The 21,849-nt window shown below is 43.1% G+C and overlaps 1 protein-coding gene across 2 annotated transcripts; it reads left to right on the top strand.

Moving 5' to 3' along the window:
* Positions 1 to 47: 47 nt before the first annotated feature.
* Positions 48 to 21,594, top strand: sec24b (SEC24 homolog B, COPII coat complex component). 2 transcript variants are annotated; one of them, XM_046406373.1, is made up of 24 exons: positions 48 to 360; positions 1,030 to 1,725; positions 2,247 to 2,396; positions 4,057 to 4,188; positions 8,069 to 8,152; positions 8,612 to 8,775; positions 9,413 to 9,597; positions 9,816 to 9,918; positions 11,666 to 11,792; positions 11,923 to 12,032; positions 12,199 to 12,311; positions 12,545 to 12,663; positions 13,041 to 13,096; positions 13,179 to 13,385; positions 14,822 to 14,945; positions 15,591 to 15,749; positions 15,859 to 16,032; positions 16,264 to 16,374; positions 16,583 to 16,758; positions 17,358 to 17,495; positions 17,849 to 17,953; positions 18,376 to 18,468; positions 19,019 to 19,122; positions 20,575 to 21,594. In XM_046406373.1, exons 1-24 carry the CDS (start codon positions 267 to 269, stop codon positions 20,687 to 20,689), a joined length of 3,639 nt encoding a protein of 1,212 aa, XP_046262329.1. In that variant the 5' UTR covers positions 48 to 266; the 3' UTR covers positions 20,690 to 21,594. The 2 variants fall into 2 exon arrangements, with proteins under 2 accessions (XP_046262329.1, XP_046262330.1); XM_046406374.1 differs by lacking the exon at positions 4,057 to 4,188 and having other exon boundaries at positions 49 to 360.
* The last annotated feature ends 255 nt before the right edge of the window (positions 21,595 to 21,849 follow it).

The following is a 21,849-nucleotide window of genomic DNA, read 5'->3' as shown; positions in this document are numbered from 1 at the left end:
TATTTGCATGTAAATATATATTTGCATGGAAAATCCACAAGAGGGAGTGATAGGACCACAGCCAGCAGCCAGTTCAGATCCTCAGCATCGCTACTCGAAGCGTCAGCTCCCATCCGAGCGGACCTGGCCAAGCTGCCCGGGTCTTCACTGACCAGCAGCGGGCTCTCTGCCGCATTTCTGGGGTGTAACCAGGCTTTGAGAGAGTGCAGCCCATGTGTATTTGTACACTTGTGTGTTTGCGGGCATAAGGACGGGAGGACCGAGCGATGTCTTCGCCGAGTTTCACAAACCTGAACAGCTCCGTCAGCTACAGCCAGAACTCGACGCCGAATGGTGGAGCTGCGCCCCCCTACCAGAATGGTAAGCAGGCCGGATGATGCGATTAGCCGGCTCGCTAGCGTTAGCATGCTAACCATCAGAGATAGTTTTGTCAGCCTTGATTTCTTAATTCAGTTTTTTGTACAGTTGTCATCTGGTGTTAACTGTAGTAGTAACACTGGATCAACGAGGGCGACCTGAACATCGGGCACAGGCTGTGTTTCTGTTAACATGAAGCTAGTTGCTAACAGTAGCTAACTTAAGAGCTATTGAAAGCCTAAAGAGATAGCGCTGAGCATACAGCTGTTGAGCTAACGTAAAATGATAGCTAAGTCTTATCTGTATGACAGAGTGCGCACGATCATCTAAAATGTCTGCTTTATACTGACGCTCCGATAAACAACCGGTAGATTAATTTTACACCTAAGTAATTTACTTTTTATTGAGGAGTGCTGCTGTGCTGCTATCAGGGATGCATAACGATGTTCAGCTGAGAGCTCACTAGGTATTATCCCTCACTGCTGAAGTAACTGCTGCTAGTGGGGCTTGTTGTTCGCAGCTAACCTCAGCTCACTGCTTTGCATATGAGCTTTTTCCAACTGACTTGACTTAAGCCATGGCGGTAAAAGTGGAATAGTAAATTAGTAATTAGTAAATTTATTTACCTTGTCAGTCACTATTAAACCCCCCACCCCTTACCTCTCTCTTCAGGTCCAGCGCAGACATACCAATCCATGTATTCAGCTACAGGCTGCTATGGAGCCCCTCCTCAGCAACAGAGCTATCCCACCATCCCTGCCCACTCCGCTCCTGCTCCCACCAAAGCACCCATTACGAACAGTGCCCATAGTGCTAACTACTACCAGAGCAACCATCAGCAGCAGCACCACCACCACATCCTCCCTCAGCATCATGTAGCACCCTCCCCATACAGTGCTCCCATGAGCTCTGTCCCTCCTTCTCAGCCCTATGCCACCCCCCCCTCTTCAGGACCACCACCATCAAACATCCAGTACAACCAGCAGCAGCAACATCCACCATATGCCACTCCGGGTTCCTACTATGGACAGCAGTCTTACCACACTCCCCCAGTACAGCATCCCCGACACCAGCAGCAGCACCAGCAGCAGAAGCAGCAGCCCAGTGCGGTGCTTGCGCCAGCTGGTGGCCCTGGAGTGCCCCTCTACCCTATTGTTTCATACCCATCTCCACCAGGAAGTAGCCAGTATGGCACCCTGAGTTCCTCCCAGAGCACCTCCACTCCTGGTGTCATGCCTACTCAGGTGGGCGCCCCCCTTCATCAGTACAGCACCTCTCAGCCAGCCTCCACAACAGCGATGCAGCCTGGGTATAGTGTGGCTCCACCCAGTCAGCTGGTGCCTGCAGTTAATGGGCAAGGAAACACAGGTATGTGTGAGTGCTTGATTTATGCTGAAGCAGACTAGTTACTAAAAACTACAGGTTTGTGCCAAAGCACTGTATGCACTGAATGAAGCAGCATGTACTTTTATTAGTCAAATTGTATTGGTTGATTTTGAATTCTTTGTCTTGGTGTGTGTCACTTAGTATAATTTCACATTCACTGTAAAAGAAATTTGTCATATGTTTCCTCTGAATCACTTAGTTTGAGTAGGTTAAAAGTTTTAAACTGTTTATACTTGTGCTCAAGACAAAATCCATGTTTGTATCAGCCATAAGTATGAAAAAACATCAAAGGATGCTGTTGCACACATGAACGCAACAACAGCCATTCCTGTGTTCCTCGAGGGTTAACTGTAGAGTTTAAAAAGTCTGCCAGCAGCCTAACCTGTTACTACTCAATACTGTTTGTAGTTCTTATAGTTTAATATTTTGTTACACAGACTTTCATTCCCCTGGGGGAAGTTTCCTAACTTTTATGTATTTTTTCTTTTCAAACCAAACCACAGTCCACCAACACTATGGCCAAAGCCATCAGACATCTCTGGGCTATGACTCCTATGGCGGGGCCACTCACAGCAGTGGTGGCACTGATGTAGACCGCCCACCCTCAGGAACCCCCTCCACTTCAGTTCATTCCTCGCCGGGCCGCCACCAAGGTAACAAGACCTTTATTTTTCTTTATAAAGGGCTCTGACCCAACACTACAAAAACATCATCAGCCTTGTTACTGCTCCTCAGTGTTGTTCGCGTGATGTTTGGAAGCTTATGAGGTTAGGCTGAGGAATGTTTTTGCTGAGGAATGTTAGCCGTGGGCCCCAGGTATGTAGAAATGTATAAATAAATATAAATGTAACCTTAAGTTCTCTTTTGTGAATTTAGATAAAATGTTTGTTTACAGCTGAAAGGGAAGAGACCACACTATTGCTTTAGTTGGTTGGTAGGGACCCTGCTTTACTTCTGTGTCTAAACATAAGGTCATTAGAGGAGAAATAGTTTGTATCTGGCTTGTGTCTTTATGGATGCAAACAGGCTCATGTCAAGATGTACTTTTGAGTGTTTGAAATCCTGCTCTAAATTTAGAGGGCTAGTGATGTGAATGGTCTACATGTTCACAGCTGCGCATTGGAAAAGTACCACATGTAATCTTTTGCACACACACTCTGTGAAATGTGCAGGTGTGACTATACAAATTTGAGGTTTTCAGGTTGGATCTCACCACTTAACCACCCACCTGCTGGTTTACTTCTGCTGTCAACTGTGACTTCTTCCACCGTCAGTTTAGCAGGTTAAGATCGAAGGACTGCCGCACCAGCTGCGCCTGCATTTAATCATACGTTGAGTTTCAGAAACCAACATGTTTCACTTTCTGTCACCAGTAAAATGTGTGCCTAAATCAGGTCCCAATGACATTAGCCTTAGGCAAGAGAAACACGTTATACAGTAGCAAGAGACTAACAGGACCAACACGGGACACGGCTCTCTGGCATGTGTTAAAAGGCACGCTGTGTTGTAACATGGTGAACTTGTGTCAAATCAAGTGGTGGCTTTTAGCTGAAAGCTGTATGGTAAAACTTAGTGTAGTGGTTGTGATTATTGTAGCTAGTTCTTTTGATGCAGTTTGAATTTTATGGCATATTTTATTAACATATCTTCAATGCCTGTGAAAGTAACTTTTGGGGGATGTAAAGTCCCTTATACAATGATGTATTTGCAGGTGCTCTAATCAGTTTGATACACTAAGAGATATTTGATTGATATTTGAGATTATCTTAATTCTTCACACCTACCGTAATTTCTGGACTATTGAGCGCACATGAATATAAGCTGCACCCATTAAATTTAAAAAGAAAAAAAAACTTGTATATATAGGTCTCTCTTTCATTGTCGCTCTCAATATCACTTTCGTCCCCGCATCATCGTTTAAGCCGCAGGGTTCAAAGCAAATTACGGAAAGGAAATTACGGTAATTATCTGTAGAGCTTCAGTGATTACACAATTAATCAGTTAACTGAGTAGTAGATCAAATCTCGATTGAAAATTTGTTGCCAACTATTTTGATAGTTGATATAGATAAATAGATAAATTTGTCATTTTTTAAGCAAAAATGTCATTTGCTGGTATAGGTTTTGTCTAACCAAATGGAGAAGGCACCCGCTGCTTTTATCAGTGAATGGAAGAAGTTAGTTTATGGCTTTGATGCACTTTCACACATCACATGGAATTTACTGCCTGACCGCTGCTGCCCTGCCTGCTGTCGATTACCCACTTTTGACAGTTTTCTAATGTACCTTTCCCCACCCCCTCCCCCTCCAACAGGCATGCAGTATGGATATGTTGCTAATAGTGGAGCTAGCGCTGCCTCTGCCACCACCTCAGGTCCGGCCACAGCCCCCTCGTCATCCAGCTCTGATGATGATGATGATGATGAGGAGGAGGATGAGGAAGCAGGTCTGCTTTAGCTTTTTCCTCCCCACAACCCCTTTATCACCACTTTTGCCATCCTCGTGAACTCCTTAAGCGCTGTTTCTTGCACTTTTTGTATCTCCTCTAAAAGAAAACCACAGCCATCGTGTTTACCATTAGTATGTTTCCATCCCATGTCTTATGGCCATCTGTCACAATAAACACGCTTAATCAATTTGCTGCCCATCATTTGCGCCTTCCCCTTTCAATAGGCTGATCACATATCTCCCTCTCCTGTCTGCATCCTCCTCAGCAGCCTCCCAAACTTCACCCAGTACTCACCATCTTTCCCCCCCTCACAATCATCAGTGCTGGCACTGAATCATCTTTTAAATCTCTGCTGTGTTGCTCTGACATGAAATTTTGTCTCTCAGGAAGGTGAGAGGTAAGTGGGTTAGCATTTTGGTTCATCTTCAGAAGTTGCTGCCTGCTTGTCTTCACTGTCCTGCGGTGGAAGGAATCATCCTTGCATGTCCTGTTGTCTGTCACTCAGAGGCCTTTTGGATATGATCCTCTGTGTGTAGTGTGCCTCCAGATACCGACACACGTCCAACTGTGGTTGTCGATGGTAAAAAAAAAAAAACTACTAAGTTGCGTTCTTCTTTTTGTGATGTATGATTTCTGGTGCACGTGCAGCTCTAGACCTGATGGTAGTGAACGTTATGGCTGTGGATTTGAGTTGGAATTGGGTTGTTGGAATTGGAATTGAATTGTTATCTGATTGTGAGTGTTGAAACAAACAGTTGATCGACAGGAACTTATGATGTGTGATTAATGAAGATGATCATAGTTTCAAAAAATGTGACGCTTTGGATTATGGACTATCGGTCAGACAAGACTAGCAGGTATTTGATAGGGTTAAGAGAGATGCGAGTGTTGTGTCTGCGGAAAGAAAAGTAACTTTTTCTTGTTCAGTATCTGGACCACATAACACTGTAATGTACTGAATTTAAACTGGCTCCTGCATGCTTTTGTTATGTACCACTCAGGTGTTCTGCTGATGACTGTCCACTGGGACCTGTGTCATCAGCCAGAGGTTAGCAACTTTTTAAATATAGTCAGTCCCCTGCCAGCACGTCCAGGCTCTCTGTGTATGTGTCTGCTGACATGCTGTCTCCTCCCACGAAGCTTGTTTACGTTAACTGTCCCTGGCGTGTCTCTCAGGTCATCTGCTGCAAAACAATCCCAGGATGAATGGATCCGGTACTAAAACACGATTTTGATATTAATGTGAACTTCCAAATTCTTTATAAATGATCACCTTCCTTCTGACAAAACTCAAATGCTGACAACAACCACTGGAATCATTATTTTATTTGTAAAATGATCATAAATAATGTATGTTCTTTTGAAAGTAATACAATATGATCAGATTATTAAGTTATAGTACCTCTAAAGTCTGTAACCAGTATATCAAATTATCACTCATCCCCAACCACAGTTTAACAGGAAGATTAGAAACTGACTTTAGTTATATACAGAATATATTTAGATTTCCTCTGCAGTTTTGAATTAATATCATGAAGTTGATCAAAAGTACGGCTCTATTAGCGCTGTGACTAACAGTTATTTTCATTCTGTGATTAAGGATTTGGCTTTGTCAGAAAATAGTGAAAAACTGTCTGTCAGACTTTCCCAAAGCCTAAGACAGTTTTGTGAAGTTGTTTTTTTTGTCAGATCAAACTGTTCAAAACCAAAGGAGATTCAGTTTACAATTATGTAGAGCAAAGAAAAGCAGAAAATCCTTGCATTACAAAAGCTGGAACCATCAAACAGTGATATTAATAGTGTCAAGTCGAGCAGTCTCATTCAAATCGCATATTATATTTTGCCTTCTTTGTCTTCTGGTGTTCTCCAAACCTGCTGAGTCACCCTGCCACTCATATCAAACTGATGAGCATTGTCTCAAGTGAATGACATAAGATGTACTTGTTGTACATCTGACTTGTTGTCATGACGATCGTGTGGCAAATCTCAGCTGGTTGTTTATAGCACACGTTGCATCTTACCACACATGCTGTAGAAGTGCAGTCTGGAGGAAAATCTAGAGACACCTGTTCACAGTGATTGTAGATAAGCAGATCAGTGTCACTTGTGAGAAACAGATTAGAAAGGGGGACCCTGGCGGCCACAGTATGATTGGACATTTAATTATCAGTAATCAGGATGGCGGCAGCCTGGGGACAAGCCAAGCAGGCCAGGTTGGCTCATGACTGAAAATCTTAAAAGAAAAAAAAGAAAACCTTGCTAAATAATCTGCTGAAAGTGAAAAGGACAGTTTTGTTTTACTCTTAGCATCCTCTTAATTAATCTATGAGCTGACAGAGCAAAGCAGAAGAGGAGGAGGTGTCATAAGAATCTAGGAGGAGGAAGGAGGAAGAAGGCTAAGCTGTCCTAGTGTCATCCACCTCCTCCTCTTCCTCCTTCTCCTCCTCCTCCGGCTCCAGTGCAGATAATCCAGTAGTCTGCTGGTCCGATTTAGTTGGAGATAATTGGATCCTGTCCCGTCCAATGAGCTCTCAGGCAGAGGCCTGTCATGTCTTGGTTGGTGTGCTGTAGTTGATCCCTCCTTTTGGCCCACATGGATTAGTGGATCCATTCAAATATTCTGCCCTTGTAATCCTTTTGAAAACCCACTCATTACTGGACGCAAGAGGGCAAGCAGCAGCTGCAGTCGGCCATAGTGCTATACATCTGCAGGCTGTATCTTTTTCCTATTATTACCTGATCAAGTGCAGTGTGAGCACAGAGAGGGAGACTAGGAGCGCATGTTAATCCAGGATGTTCTGCTTACGTGTTATTCAGTATGTGAGAAGTTGGCCACCATGATGCCCCTCCACAATTCCCTCGTGAATTTCTTGCTGCTTTTCTGTCTGGGTTGTTGGGCATCGTGGGAAACATATGTAATCACCGACTGAATGTAAAAATGATGAAACAGGTTGAAGGAAAACAGGTAAAAGAACGACAGCATGGTCACTGAATGAGTGCTCACATGAGGACCTTTTTTTTATAAATGACAAGCAACATGTGTTATGTTTATCCTTGAGGCCTAAAAAAATATGTAGAATGCATTTCCTCATAAAAGAAGTCTTCTTTCCCACCTTTGGCTGGCTAATTGCTGCGTTTTTTTTTTTTTAAAAGTCACAAGTAAAGAAAATGTTACAAAGTGTGAATCAGAGAGTATAGAATGGTTAGGGGTGTGTGTGTGAGTGTGTGTGAAAGAGAAGGGGAGAGACTGTCGATGAAGACAATAGACAAAATGAGATGAAAGAGCTGAACTGTGCAGAGGGAGAGGTCATCCTGTGCCCACCACATATTGATGCTGTTTTCGTGTTTCTGTCCTCCATATTGGTGCTCTGTTCACTCCATGGTTCCTGTCCTTGGAGGCCTGTGCTTTCCTCCAGACATCTGTGTGGTAGTTTCTTCAAGACTTGAGTGCATCTTTTCTTCATGTTTTCTCTCCTGTATTCACTCCTCCTCGTCTCTCTGTTTCTCTGAGGCCTGAGGGAGTCTGAACGCAGCACTCTCCATGGCCCAACGAGAAATAAAACTATTTTTTATTCTCTTTAATGTTGCGTCTTTTGTTCCTTCCCTCTTTTGCTCTTTTTTTTTCATCTTGACCTTCCTTCCTTCGTTTTTATTGGCTTCATTTACGGTTGTCGTCCCTCAGTCTTTCAGGCCTTCCCTCTTTTTTTTTTTATCTTCCCATTTCAGTCTTTGCTTCTTCAGTTGTGCTTTGTTGAGCTTTTGTGTTGGGTGCTTATTTTTATTAATTTCATTCTTGACTCTTTAAGTTCACTTAGCCAGTCTTTGCTTTTTTATTTCAGTTGTTAACTCTTTTGGTCTTTCACTTTGCCCCTCTCAGGTGGTGACACTTCCTCTTCCTCCACTGGCAGCGCCTCTCCGGTGCCCAACAGCTATGATTCCCTGGAAGGAGGTAACTATCCAGGTATGTTGTGATCACACACTTTCATCTTTAATAATAGATAATAGAGGTGCAAACAAATGTACACACTCTGCAGATTTGTATGCCAGCAAAAAGGCAACTCTTATTGAGACAGTAGAAAATAGAGACAGCACAACATAAAAAACATCACAAAACAAATAATCAAATGTTTTTTTACATAACAAAACCATGGTCACCAAGTAGAAGAGATGTGGAAGAAGAGATGTTTTACCGCAATGAAAGGATGATGAGATGCAGTTCTCAATTTATGTAAAAGCTTGTGATGATAATCACACACTCACACACACACACACACACACAGATGCACATACTTCCCACTTGTCATATTTCTAAAATGCACTAAGCGGCTACACTGTTTGCACTGCTGTAAATACATTAGAACGTTGAGGGCCTCCTGTCCTCCAAACGTACATCTTTAACACTGAAATCTGTCTCGCACAGATTCCATGCCGCCTTCCAACAATATGACCAACCAGGCTGCTCCCTATGGTAGCTATGGTTACCCTAGCATGCAGTCAGCCTATCGACAGGGGCCAGCCTCCCACACTGAGTCTTCCCCTTCCCATGACCTGTATGGCCAGTCGAGCTACAAGCAATACTCCCAGGTGAGGCAACAGCTTGAGTGAAATGGGTACAGAAAAATTATTTCTTATTTGCAAGTGAAAAGCATTTTTTACCTGCCTGACTGATTGGAAGGCCTGTTGCTCCTATGAGTGGCTGTGTACTCAGTTGGAGTAACAGCTAAACCAGTCGGAGCCTTTTGTGGGCAGAACTCAAAGGGTTGGGACAAAGTAACATAATCATAGTATGCGTTCACATAAACTGTGACGCACACGTGCCTTGAAATTTACAAAATGTATCATATCTTACAGATGATCATGTGAGTTGACTTTCACTTTATTGCATTGTTCATCACTAAATTGATATGTCGATCCAGGTGGATGGATTTTTACCCCTCTGCTAACCATAAAATGGATAGGTATTAATCCAGTTTCTGATTTCTTTTCCACACTGTCAGTATCGGCATTGGATGCATATTCTGCCTCTCACCATCTCAAAGCAGTGTAAACAAAATATGCTGTTGATAACTGTTGATAAAATTGCTAGAGAAACTTTGTCTCAACACTGATCTGCTTATAGTGTAGATCTTCATTCTGTCTTGCAGCAGCTGCAGTGTTGCACCAGTCCTGATTTATCACAAGAGTTGAAACTGGTTATGTCGCTCTCCCCCCTCGTCTGCAGCCATTCCCAAACCTGTCCCAGCTCTCTGCAGCCCTCGGGGGGCTGAGCGGGGTGCCAGAGCTGGAGGTGGAAGCCCTGAGGCCTGTTAACCTGCTGCAGGAGAGGAACCTGCTGCCCCCGAGGCCTCTCGAAGCCCCCGAACCCAACCTCAGTCCTGAGCTCAAGAAGGTCAACTGTAGTCCGCAGTAAGTAAAGTGTAGGGGGTTAACTATAAGACCAGTGTTTTGTTTTTTGTTTTTTTTCCCAAAAGTCAAATTTTGATTCCGCTATTTTACAACCAAATTCTGGCTACTAGGTGCATAAGATACGAATAAACGGTTGTAATAAAAACATTGAATCTCTCATTCTGTCTAATCTTTGGATGTGTTCTCTTTCCCTCTCCTCATGTTTCCCTGGTGACCAGGACATTCAGGTGTACCCTGACTAGCATCCCTCAGACCCAGGCTTTACTCAACAAGGCCAGGCTCCCTCTGGGCCTCCTCCTCCACCCCTTCAGAGACTTACAGGTTTGATCTGATAATTAAACCCCCCAAGTAACCACTATAGAGTGGAATATTCAGACAAAACCATCTGTGTCTCATGCAGTATTGTGCCACATTGTATAATGAGTTATCTTGTCTGCCTTAAAGCTAAATTAGCTTTTAACAGTTGAGGTGATTTGGTTTTTATGTTTCTCTTTTCATTTTAAGGTGTGGCTCTGCTGCATGAAGCATATTCTTGATTTTTTTTTTTTTTTTTTGACAATTATGGTAAAAACAGTCTTTACTTTGGTGTCAGCGCTGGCCAGTCACACTTCCACTTTTTCTAAACAGATCTCTGTGGTACATTTTGTGAAAACAAAGCACATGTCCACTCACAACACAACACTTTGAGTCTGTTGTGGGCTTCTGTTTGTGCCGTTTGGCTGCAGTGACAGCAGGACAGGCAGGAGGAGGAGAATAACTTTGAGGTGCAGGAGGATAAGTGAGTGTATTTATAGAGCTGTTCATCAATGTGGTGTCAGAAGGTATGACCTGACAGAGAACAGGGATGTACTGATACCACAGGAGAGACAAGTAGACACCAGCCGAATGGCTATAAAAGCTTGGCAGTCAATGGAACATACTGGCAGCAGCGTAGATGTAGTTTTGCTGTTCTTCTGTGTTCTAACAATGTGGTGGGCTGGAGGGCTGAGTGTATTTTAAGTTGATTTGGAAGGGACTCACTGAATAAATTATGTTTTTTTTCCCCTTGATTTATATTCACAAAATGAAACAGATTCACAACCTTGCAACTGCCAAGTGCATCCACAGCCTCCAGTGGACTTGGCTGCAAAGGCACCTTCACACTCTGCAACAGTTGTCAGTGCTTTAATAGTAAATGACTGTAAACCCATGGAAGCAGGTTTCATACCCGCCTTGTGCTTCACACCGCGCCATTTGCCAGTTTCACACTACACAGCCTTACACTCGTAATAATTTGTGTTTGAATTATAAAACAGACATTCGTTCTCCTCCACAGTTGGACCAGTCGCCTCCAATCTCTGCCAGCACTGATAGTTTATTAAAAAAAAACAGCTATGAATATGCTTTGTTAGCACTTTATAATCTGGGCTGAACAACCTCACTATCAAGTTTGTTTTTCTTGCATCAGCCTGGTATGGCTGACCACTGCTGGAAGATAGTACAAGTACAGATACAGTTGTCTGAAAGTGCTCCATTAAAAAGCCCTGAATTTAAAATGTTAGTGACGTAAAAGGACAGAAATTTTAGCAGCGAAAAACAAAAGGTCAAATTTAGTGATTTAGTCAAGAGTACAGTATTTCCCTCTGAAGCAGAAGTATGAAGTTGTAAAGCTGGAAATATTCAAGAACATTTTTGACGTACTTGTACTTTGTTACATTCCACCACTGCTGGTGACTGGAAATTTTGAGCAGAATTTGGCTTTTGTAAAGTGCGTAGCAGTGTTGGGTTGTGTTTCCTGTGCGCTGAAGAACAAACAACCTACAGTGTGCTGGAAAAGTGAGTCTCAGGGCGCTCTGGTCCACCAGCACAAGTTCATTAGAACGGAGAACAGAGAGAAAAGTGGGTCAGACAAAAGATCCACTCAGGCACATTCCCCAAAACAAAGCTTCTCCTCAGTTGTCAGCCGAGGCGTGAATAGAGGAATGCTTTGAAAAGGTCACAGACTTAAAAAGAAGCATGAAATGTAAAACATTCAGCTAACAAGACATCTTGTACTTTTCCCTCAGTATTTTTCTTCCTCCCTCTGCAGCAGCTGCCTGTGATCACATCAAACACGATAGTGCGCTGTCGCTCCTGTCGCACCTACATCAACCCGTTTGTCACCTTCCTGGACCAGCGCAGGTGGAAGTGCAATCTCTGTTACCGGGTCAATGATGGTATGAGTCAATCCTTAGTAGTTCTGGGTCAGAAAGTGATATTATTGATCCAGTGATCCACCATCCAGTGATTTCATCCCTCTGTGTTCTACATGTCAAGCCCACTCTCTGTTTTTCCTTTCTTCTTCAGTTCCTGATGAGTTTATGTACAACCCGGTCACTAGGTCATATGGTGAGCCCCACAAGAGACCGGAGGTCCAAAACTCCACTGTGGAGTTCATTGCCTCCTCTGATTACATGGTAAGCTGCCTCTTCTGTCTCTTATCTTTTGGCTGCTCCAGTAGTTTTATTGTCTGTCCTCTAGAGGGCACTGTGGTCCCTTTCAGTTGACTTTAGCTGTGAAGCAGTCTGTTTTAAGACTGCATTAACTCATCATGTGTCTTTGTTGTGCCTCGTGTGTGCTCAGCTGCGACCTCCTCAGCCAGCAGTCTACCTGTTTGTTCTCGATGTGTCTCACAATGCTGTGGAGGCGGGCTACCTTAAGTACTTCTGTGAATCGCTTCTGGAGAACCTGGATAAGTGAGTGCTGTTGATAAGCTATACAGCAAACATAAAAGTAGATTTGTTATGTTTGACTAATGATAAGGTGAAGGGAACAGAAATCAGAATTGTTAACCTCATCAGCCTTTTTATTGATATAATTTCCTCATAAGATGAAGATGAAGGAAAAGCTGGACAATAAGCACACAGCCATGAAGGGTTGATTTGTTTCCAACTAAACTCTTCTGACAGAGCTTTGTTGTGTGCTTCAGGTTGCCTGGGGATACACGCACCAAAGTGGGCTTCCTCACCTTCGACAACACCATCCACTTCTACAACCTGCAAGAGGGACTGTCCCAGCCCCAGATGCTGGTGGTGTCAGACATAGACGGTACATCTGCTCACTGAAATATGATATAATTACTGTAGTTTGTCAGAAGTCACCCATAATGTGACACTGTAGGAAATCATCACTTTATGACTTTATTAACAAATGGATACCTGTTGAGTTGTTGAGTCAAAGTCAAAATAATGAGTAAATAAATGTGGACCACCGAATATCCAACTTTATGGGTGACTTTCATAAAGGATGACTTGCAGACTTGTTCCTCATTAAGGATTTTAATTTAATACACCATACATGTATTTGGAAAGTTATTCACCCATCACTTGGCCGTTCTTTTTTTCATATTTTAAAATACTGCGGAAGTCTGACAGAAATTTGCCATAAATCTTTTTTTTTTCAAATCTGTTTTTTTTTTTTTCCAGATGTCTTCATACCGTCCCATGACAGTCTAATGGTGAACCTAAAGGAAAGCAAGGAGGTACGTTCTTTGTTTTTTCCTGAACCTCAACAGCTCCAACAACACTTTGTGTGATCATGCTCTTTTTTCATACCCCCCCCAGCTGGTGAAGGACCTGCTGACATCGCTGCCGGCCATGTTCAGCCAGAGCAGAGAGACCCACAGCGCCCTCGGCCCGGCGCTGCAAGCCGCCTTCAAGCTCATGTCGGCCACCGGGGGCCGCGTCACAGTATTTCAGACCCAGCTGCCGACACTGGGTGCTGGTGCGCTGCACTCAAGGGAAGACCCCAACCAGCGCTCGAGCACAAAGGTAAAAAATAAATGGGCTGACCTTTTACTGTTTTGTGAGCACTTTGTGACAGTTATGAATAGAGGTGCACCAACTGCAATTTTCTTGGCCGATTCCAATTTCTGATATATTATTTTTTTGTAAGTGTAACTTGCTGATGCTTTTGCCAGTTCCGATTTTCTTTCTAAGAACTATAACTGACAGCATATAGAAGCGAAGATCAACTTAATTTCATAATAGAAGAAATCATTTAACTTTACAGTTCCTCTCAAAATATAGTGCTGTGCAACTGGGAAGAGCTACAAAGATGTATTTTACTTGCCCAAACCAAAGCAGGTGCAACAGATTTATATAAGATAACAAATGTCAGTTACTTAAATCATTTTACAGTATGCTTATAAATTCAGCAGGGCTGAGGTAATTTATCAGATTTCTGAAGCCTCTATTCTCAACTATGGAGAACGGCTGATCATGCAGAGTCGTGAATTCCGTCGTTTTCCTTGTAATTGCTTTGGTCTTCTCACTGTTCGTACCAAGGAAAGCTCGGAGAAGCTGCTGGCTGGTGTCTGGCACTGAGCTCTAGCTGGCTTTATCTTTAGCTGTTTATTCTTGGCTAGCTTCTTCAAACTGGACTTGTTCAGCTGGGTGATTGTTTTAAGGGTCTGATTAGGTTTGTTGTTCTGAATGTTTTCATGGTGGTCCCCCAGGGTTTACTTTGGCATTACTATGAAATCCTATTTTTCCCTTTTTTTTTAACAGGTGGTAAAAAGTTTGAGTTTCTGTGGTCGCTGCTGTTTGTTTTTGTTCAGCCATGTTTTTTTAACAAACAACACCTTTATTTTTCAAACAGAACTTGACTTCTCAATGTTGACAGTGCCGCGTTCTCTGGGATTTATGAACCTTTAACCTGAACCATATGACCTGTGAAATATAGAGCGAGAATGACTCTTCCACACCTCCTGTCTTGTAGATTTATATGTGTTGTCCTGACATTCTCAGCGCTGTTATGTTTTTATTCCTGTCACAACTCACTTTTATCACCAGCCTCAATGTCATGATTGGATCCCAGCTTTTAATTTAGAGGGCACGTCGAGGGTGCTGTGTTTTTTGTTATCCCAGGGCTGTGATTTATTGATCCTCATCTGTGTTCCATTTTTGATTTGAATAAACTGCCAAGAAGTTACAGCGATGGTGTCCAAAAATCCTGAATCAAACCAACTAAGAACAGATGTGTTTTTTTTTCTCAGTCAAAGTGATTTTCTGTTCTTTGGCTTCTGTGATTTCAGGAGGGTTTGGGGGGGAAAAGAATGGAAATAAAGTAAAACACACACCTTACAAATCCAGCAATGTACAAAACATGATCTTCATCAGCCAACATGCACACGCACATTAAATGTGCTCAGTATGCATCGTTTCCACAGATGATTTCATTTTGTTAAAAGTCTGTATCTTTCCAGGGAGTCGTGCACCTCGGCCCGGCCACAGACTTCTATAAGAAACTCGCCCTCGACTGCTCGGGTCAACAAATTGGGGTGGATCTTTTTCTGCTCAGCTCCCAGTATGCTGACCTCGCATCGCTGTGTAAGAACATTTTAACCTCGGTGTGCGTCTATACAAAAGGGTTGCGGGTCTTGGGATTATTGCTCTGTTCCTTTATCTCAGGGTGTCTGCAGGGTCTTCAGGTATTGAAAGTAACAATTCAGTGGCCGTTCATCTTTTATATACTGGTCCGAAACATGGATTCACTGAGAAATTTCTGAAACTGTTTGATGGCTGAGTAAAAACTTTGTTGTCTTGAAAGGTGGATCTGAAAAGTTTGTAACAGGATGGCAGCTGCACTCAGTTCTGATTTACAGCAGTAACACTGGGTTTTAATACGCTCTCAGAAATGTGGTGCAAAAAGCGTTAAAGCATCAGTGGACATTTTGGAAAATTTCCTGCAACATTGTCTTCTGATCCCCTGTTTATCCCCCTTCAATAGTTATTTGTCATAATTAACACTGAATTCAAACAGCTGTTAATCCAAGATTACCATATTCAGTAGTCATTTGAGCTTAATGCTAACTTTAGCATGCAAAGCAAGCATGTTGGCAAAGTGGGATTTTATCATGGGACTTGTGTGATGGGAAAAGTTTCAGAACCACTGAGGAAGTTTTTATCACTCTAATAACAAGTCATTGAATTGTAAATAAATAAATGTCCCCTCCTCTTCCACCTCTTCCTCAGCATGTATGTCCAAGTATTCAGCGGGCAGCATCTTTTACTACCCCTCCTTCCATTACATCCACAACCCAGCTCAGCTGGAGAAGTTCCAGAGAGATCTGGAGCGCTACCTTACCAGGAAGATCGGGTTTGAGGCGGTCATGAGAATACGATGCACTAAAGGTGACTGGAGACGCATGAGAAATACAGAGAGAAAATTATACTTTCAGATTTAGCCTTTAAAACTAAATGTGTGATATATTTTTGCATTACACTTTGTTTTTGTCTTCAGGTTTATCCATCCATACGTTCCACGGTAACTTCTTTGTTCGCTCCACCGACCTGCTGTCCCTGGCCAATGTGAACCCAGACTCGGCCTTCGCTGTCCAGATGTCAATCGAAGACTCTCTTGCAGACTCATCTTTGGCCTGCTTCCAGGCTGCTCTGCTCTACACGTCCAGTAAAGGTATACAGACACACACGCTTAGCATGGTGAGGAAGTCTGTATGGGTCAGTGAGCTTGAGTAAGACCTCACCTGCTCCGAACAGCAGGAGGGTGTGGTTTTGTTGGCCGAGGTTTGAACATGTGACAAGGTTTGAAAGGTGTCAAGTCTTCTTAAAATACTAGTCTGTTCTTGCACGTGACCCACAGTTGGCTCATTACTGCGTCTGATTATTTCTCCCTCCTTCCCTGTAGGAAAGAGAAGAATCCGGGTCCACACCCTGTGTCTGCCTGTGGTCAACCAGCTGAGTGATGTGTATGCTGGAGCTGATGTTCAGGCCATCACTTGTCTGCTGGCCAACATGGGTGAGTGTGTACCATAAACCCTCAGCTATGTTTTTAAATATATTGCTTTACACTGCAGGGGAAAATGGAGATGCTTGTAGAGAATTAGCTTATCAGAAAACATCTGGAAGAAAGCAGTGACTTGCCTCCTGAGATGCAGACGTCCTAAAGCACTAACATATGCCTGCTTTTTGCTGTGAAACTCTTCTCCACCTAATCTTTCCCACAGCTATCGACCGGTCGATATCGTCCAGTCTGTCGGATGCCCGTGACGCCCTGGTGAATGCTGTGGTAGATTTGGTGAGCGCCTACAAGAGCAACGTGTCGAACCTGCCGCACTCGGGCGTGGTCGTCCCCGCCGCCTTGCGCCTCTTCCCTGTTTACATCCTCGCCCTGCTGAAACAGGTGTGACTGACGGGCATCAGTACATTCAAATGTCACGTATGTCAATTACAGGCTTTAGACACACAAATGACTGAAACACCCCCAGAGCCAACTAATATGAAGCTGTCTGGTAGCTGGATAGGTTGCATAAGCGAACACACACTGTGCTAACACCCAATAATCCACCCAACATCAGTGTTACACATCCTAAAATATCTTTTATGTCATCTCTACTCCTCCCTCTACACACACAATATATTTTCAGTGGCTGGGACATGCTCATTCATACATTCAGGGTGTGTCCACTGTCACACACACCCTAACACAGTGTGTGTCATCTGAGACATGAGTCTGGAGTGAGTGTGAACCTAAACATGTAAAACACAGTTTCCATTTCTAAAAGTGATGTGTTAGGAGTAAAGTAAAACTACAGTAGGGAACCATTCCAGGTGATAAGAACTTACAGTGTAACGATTTTCACCTGGTATCTCTAAGTGCTGAAGTGGATTAAAGAAATCAGTTCAAAGACAGTGAGTGAGTGAGTGAGAATTCAACTTAAACCAGGTCAGCGCAAAAATTACATTTGAAGAACCGTAAGGAAAGTTTGTGTTCCGTTGCAGAAAGCCTTGCGGACGGGCACCAGCACGCGGCTGGACGAGCGGGTCTTCGCCATGTGCGAGTTCAAGACGCAGCCGCTGCAGCAGCTAATGCGAATGGTTCATCCTGACTTGTACCGGCTGGACAACATGTCTGACAAGGTGGGACAAGACTGAACAAGTCAAGACTGGATTAGATTTCATGAGTCAGTTAAGTGAGAGAGAAGTTAATTCAGAGTGTGGGAGTGAAGAAGTTGCCGAGCTGATATTGGACTGTTTGGTGGTGGCAGGTTTTAAGCTTCGTAAATACTTAGTGGAGAGTTATTATTTAAAAAATTCAAAACTTATTAAATTGTTAGATTTTATTTATTGGGAGTTTGGAGCGTGCGTAGTTATACTGTACACTTACTCTAAATGTGAGCAATGCGGTTTGTGTGGCAATAAAACCAAAATAAGTGAAACAAACCTGAGGGTCCTCAGACTAATCCATTGCACCATTTGTGTCACACCTGCAGGGGTCGCTGCATCTGAACGACACGGTGGTTCCCCAGCCTCATCTGCTTCACCTGTCTGCTGAGGGGCTGAGCAGAGATGGAGCTTTCCTCATGGACTGTGGCCATGTGAGCTTTCAGCATTATGTGTTCATGCTGTGGTTCTCCAAGGGTGTTTTCTCAGAGATGATCATTGTTTCTCATCATTTATTTCTCTTCTTCTTTTGCCACACTTTTGTTTCGCTTTTTTGTTTGTCTTAATAGGTGAAGATTAATGACAGATGGGTGGTTAAAATAATATATATATAAAAATGATAGAAGTAATGATACTTAATGCCCTGGAAACATTACAGTTGCTTCTCACTGAGCTCATTACATCCTCCATATGTTTCCTCCCACTCATAAAAAACTATGCCTACGGACTATGTTTTTATGAACCTTGTTTAGTCACATATATATGTTAATATTTTAAAGAGAACTATTGAAAGTAAAGCTTTCAGGGGCTTTGGTCTGCGTCAGGAAGATTAAAAGCTTGGTTTTTGTCTCTGCAGGTGTTTTATCTGTGGATCGGCAAATGCTGCAACGAGATGTTCATCCGAGATGTTCTGGGCTGCCCCAGCTATGCTTCAATACCCCCCAACATGGTCAGTAAGACAAACTCACACACTCAAAAATAGACGAAAGTCAGTTCAGGATGAGATTTCGCTCGCATCCAAAGCATCAGGAAATGACTTAATGACGAGTGAGGCCGTTGATGACATGTGACCCGCACCACCGCCCAGTTGCTGCGTGACTGATGCAGTGCTGCATTGTACATATTTCCCCTGAAAATGAGTCACAGATTTGCTTCACGTAAAACAGTGCTGTGTTTCTCTCAGTGGCCACTCAGCAAAACAGATTTGCTGCTGTAGCGTTTCTGTCTTAACAAACCGTACCTAGAAAGCTCTGTCATGACCACAGTGTGGGCATGATGGTAACACCCAGAACAAACAGCTACTGTCAGCTCTTAGTTACGCTGCTTATTGTATTTTCTAGAATGGGGTCGCTGCATCCAAGAGCCATCCATGAATGCTGCAGTCGCACTGCGGGCACATTTCTGTTGTCCTCATTGTGTGAATCAGTCCTCTGATCTGAAAGAGAAAACAGCGCTGTAGATGTTTTGGTTCTCCTTCTCTTTCTCTTTATGAATCCCAGAGTCACATTCCAGAGCTGGAGACTCCTCTGTCTGAGAGAGTGCGAGCGTTCCTCGACTGGCTGCAGGACAACAGAGCGTTCAGCTCCACGATGCACGTGGTCAAGTAAGCACTGCTGCACATCTGGATTAACATCTGACTTTGACTCACACTCAGTCTGACCGTGCGTGTCTTCTGACATTTGGATTTTACGAATTCTGAGAGGGTCATAAAAAGGCTTCTTGTTCTTTTATTATAATGTTTTAAAATCCTAAGGGATAGCTCACCCCAAAATCAGATAGATGGATAAATAGCACTACAAACCTTCAGAGTGAAGAGCTGAGATGTGGACGAGGAAATGTGAAATACCTTCAGGGGTTTTTTTGCCACACAATGCCCAGTTTGTTCTTCACTCCACCCAAAAGGAATGTAAAACCAAAATAAATTTTATTCAAAAGCTCAGATTGCAGCCCATTGAGGTCAGAGGTCATGTCAGCCTGCGACAGGAAGTCTTTAGGCTGATTGCTTGAGCTGAAATTATGTAACCACTAAATGAAAAGCAGAATTTTGAAAATCAATTAAAATCATTTATCAAGAAAAAATAAAAAAACATTCCTGCTTCCGACTTCTGAAATTTGATTATTTGTTTTGTTTTTGACTTGTGCTCTTTAGTATCAACTGCTTATCAATAAATAGTCAATAAATTTGAGAAATGAGCAAGAAACATGATAACATTTCAGTTGTAACTTATATGATTTCGATCTCCACCACCAACAAAGGAATCTGTATGCGACTAATAGTTGACTGCAGCCACATCACACCTGTGACCAGGTGCCTCACAGCTCATCTGTTTAGGACAAAAAGCTCTTGCCGACGTTCTGTTGTCAGCTTTCAGAAGATCCACACATCACTTACAGCATTAGAGTAAGTGGCCGGTTTTATGTTTAAGTAGAATCTGTCTCTCGGCTGACAGAAAAATGTTTCCAGTGTAAACACACGGTAAGTAATGAGGTCACTGATTGACGGTGTTGGAAAGGCTTCCTCGGGGGAACGCATTGTTCCTGTTTCCTCTCTCTCCTCCTCTCGCGGCACAGCATTGTTACTCGGCCACATGTTTACGCCGCAGGCTTGTTGTTGTGGAAGGTGGCCGATGTCAGTACAGATGAACCGATCAGCATTTGAATGCGTCGCTCTGACAGATGAAAAATGTGTGTGTGCTTGTTGGTAGTGATGAACAAATGATGGTATTTCATTTCTGATCAGTTTTCTGATGATTTGAGCTTGAGTATTTAGACCCAAAAACATTTCTTTAATATTTAGAATCAGAGTTGTGTGTTGGGTCCCAATATTTATTTGATACAGGCTGAATTGTTGCAGGACAGTGTGTAGTGGAGTGCTTAGCCAGTTAGCCATTAGTTTTGATATTTATGTGAAGTGATATTAATGACCTGTCCACATGTCAAACTGAGTGTGTGTTTATGAAAAACATCCACCAGATCGAAAGCCAAGTACCAAACCAAAATTACCAACCGGTCTGCTGTTGTTTTAACCCTCTTGTCTCTCTTTTCCCTCCTGCAGGGACGACGCTTCGGCTAAAGCAACTTTCTTCCAGCAGCTGGTGGAGGATCAGTCCGAGTCGGCCTCTTCCTACTATGAATTCCTGCAGAACATTCAGCAGCAAACATCCAAATAGGCTCCCATCGCACAGAGAAGAACCTCAGCCACTAGAATCCTCAAACCAGAGTGAGAAGAAGGATTTACGGCCTCGTAGAGTGAAAACTAGCGTTAGCCAATGATGGACACCAGTCGCTCCTTCAGACCAGTTTTAGCGAGGTGGGTTAACTCCTGTTCCTCCAAAAGAGTCTTATTAAACAGTTCCACCCTCGAAGCTCATTGGTCAGCCAGGATTTGACCATCAGAAGGTGAGGAGGGGGACAGTTTTAGGAAAGAATTATAGTACAAAAATGGATAAATGAACCACTGGTTAAAATGAATTGCTGAAAACGCTCCTCCAGCGTCTCCTTGCTGCCTCTTAACCACAGTCAAACCTCCATTTAGTCTGTCGTCAAGTCCATTGCTGTTGGGAAAAGAAGAGGAACGAATAGCCAAGAAGATGCCACTTCAACACGTTTGAGTTTGTTTTGTTTTTCGTGAGCCTCACATGTAGCTAGTGCTGTTTTCTTTGTTTGATTTTATAATTTATTCCCCTCCTCAGTCCTGCAGCTTTATTTTAAGACTGTTTTGAATACACTGGAGAACAGAAACAGACATTCCTTCTCTTCTTTTTCGGCATGCACTCCGAAAACCGAAACGCATGTCACCGTTTGATCGTTTGCTGTTAGTCAGGGGACAGCTGTCAGTGTAACAGGAATATAATTGGACAGCGGTTGGATGTTGAAAACCCCCGTGTTGGCTCCTCTGCTGTGCCAGCTCCCTTTGTCGAGATCAGACTCCACCGCAGTCAACAATCTTTTCCTCATTTGGTTTATTTTTTTCCAGGCGCTAAATGAAGTTGCTATCCACTTTGTAACTATTGAAAATAATCTTTTATGTGCGATAATTTATGAACCAGCTTATTAAATAAAAACCAAAACCAAAGCTGTGCTTGTTTGAAGTGATGGAGCCATCAGTGGCATTAATTACTCCACTGTTTTACATCCCAGTACGAGTGCAAAAGCCCATCGTTCCCACAGTTTCCCTCCTCAGACATCAACGGCGAACTGCTTTTGTCTCTGACTCAGGACATGATGTGATGTCACTCGCTCAGACACCACCTTACCCTTCAGAGCTTTGGCTGATTGCTCTCATGTTTCGACACGTTTACATCATCTGTCACTCCCTCCATCTCATGTC

This window comes from Scatophagus argus, chromosome 12 (assembly GCF_020382885.2).
Source record: "Scatophagus argus isolate fScaArg1 chromosome 12, fScaArg1.pri, whole genome shotgun sequence".
Taxonomy (NCBI): Eukaryota; Metazoa; Chordata; class Actinopteri; family Scatophagidae; genus Scatophagus; species Scatophagus argus.
Note: the sequence above shows the minus strand (reverse complement) of the source record. Positions and strands in the feature narration are given on the sequence as shown.

Excerpts from the sequence above, each read along its gene's own strand:
- sec24b (XM_046406373.1), top strand. The coding sequence starts at position 267 with ATGTCTTCGCCGAGTTTCACAAACCTGAACAGCTCCGTCAGCTACAGC. Across the intron at positions 8,153-8,611 it reads GGAAGGAGGTAACTATCCAG|ATTCCATGCCGCCTTCCAAC; the intron begins GTATGTTGTGAT and ends TGTCTCGCACAG. Across the intron at positions 19,123-20,574 it reads TCCACGATGCACGTGGTCAA|GGACGACGCTTCGGCTAAAG; the intron begins GTAAGCACTGCT and ends TCCCTCCTGCAG.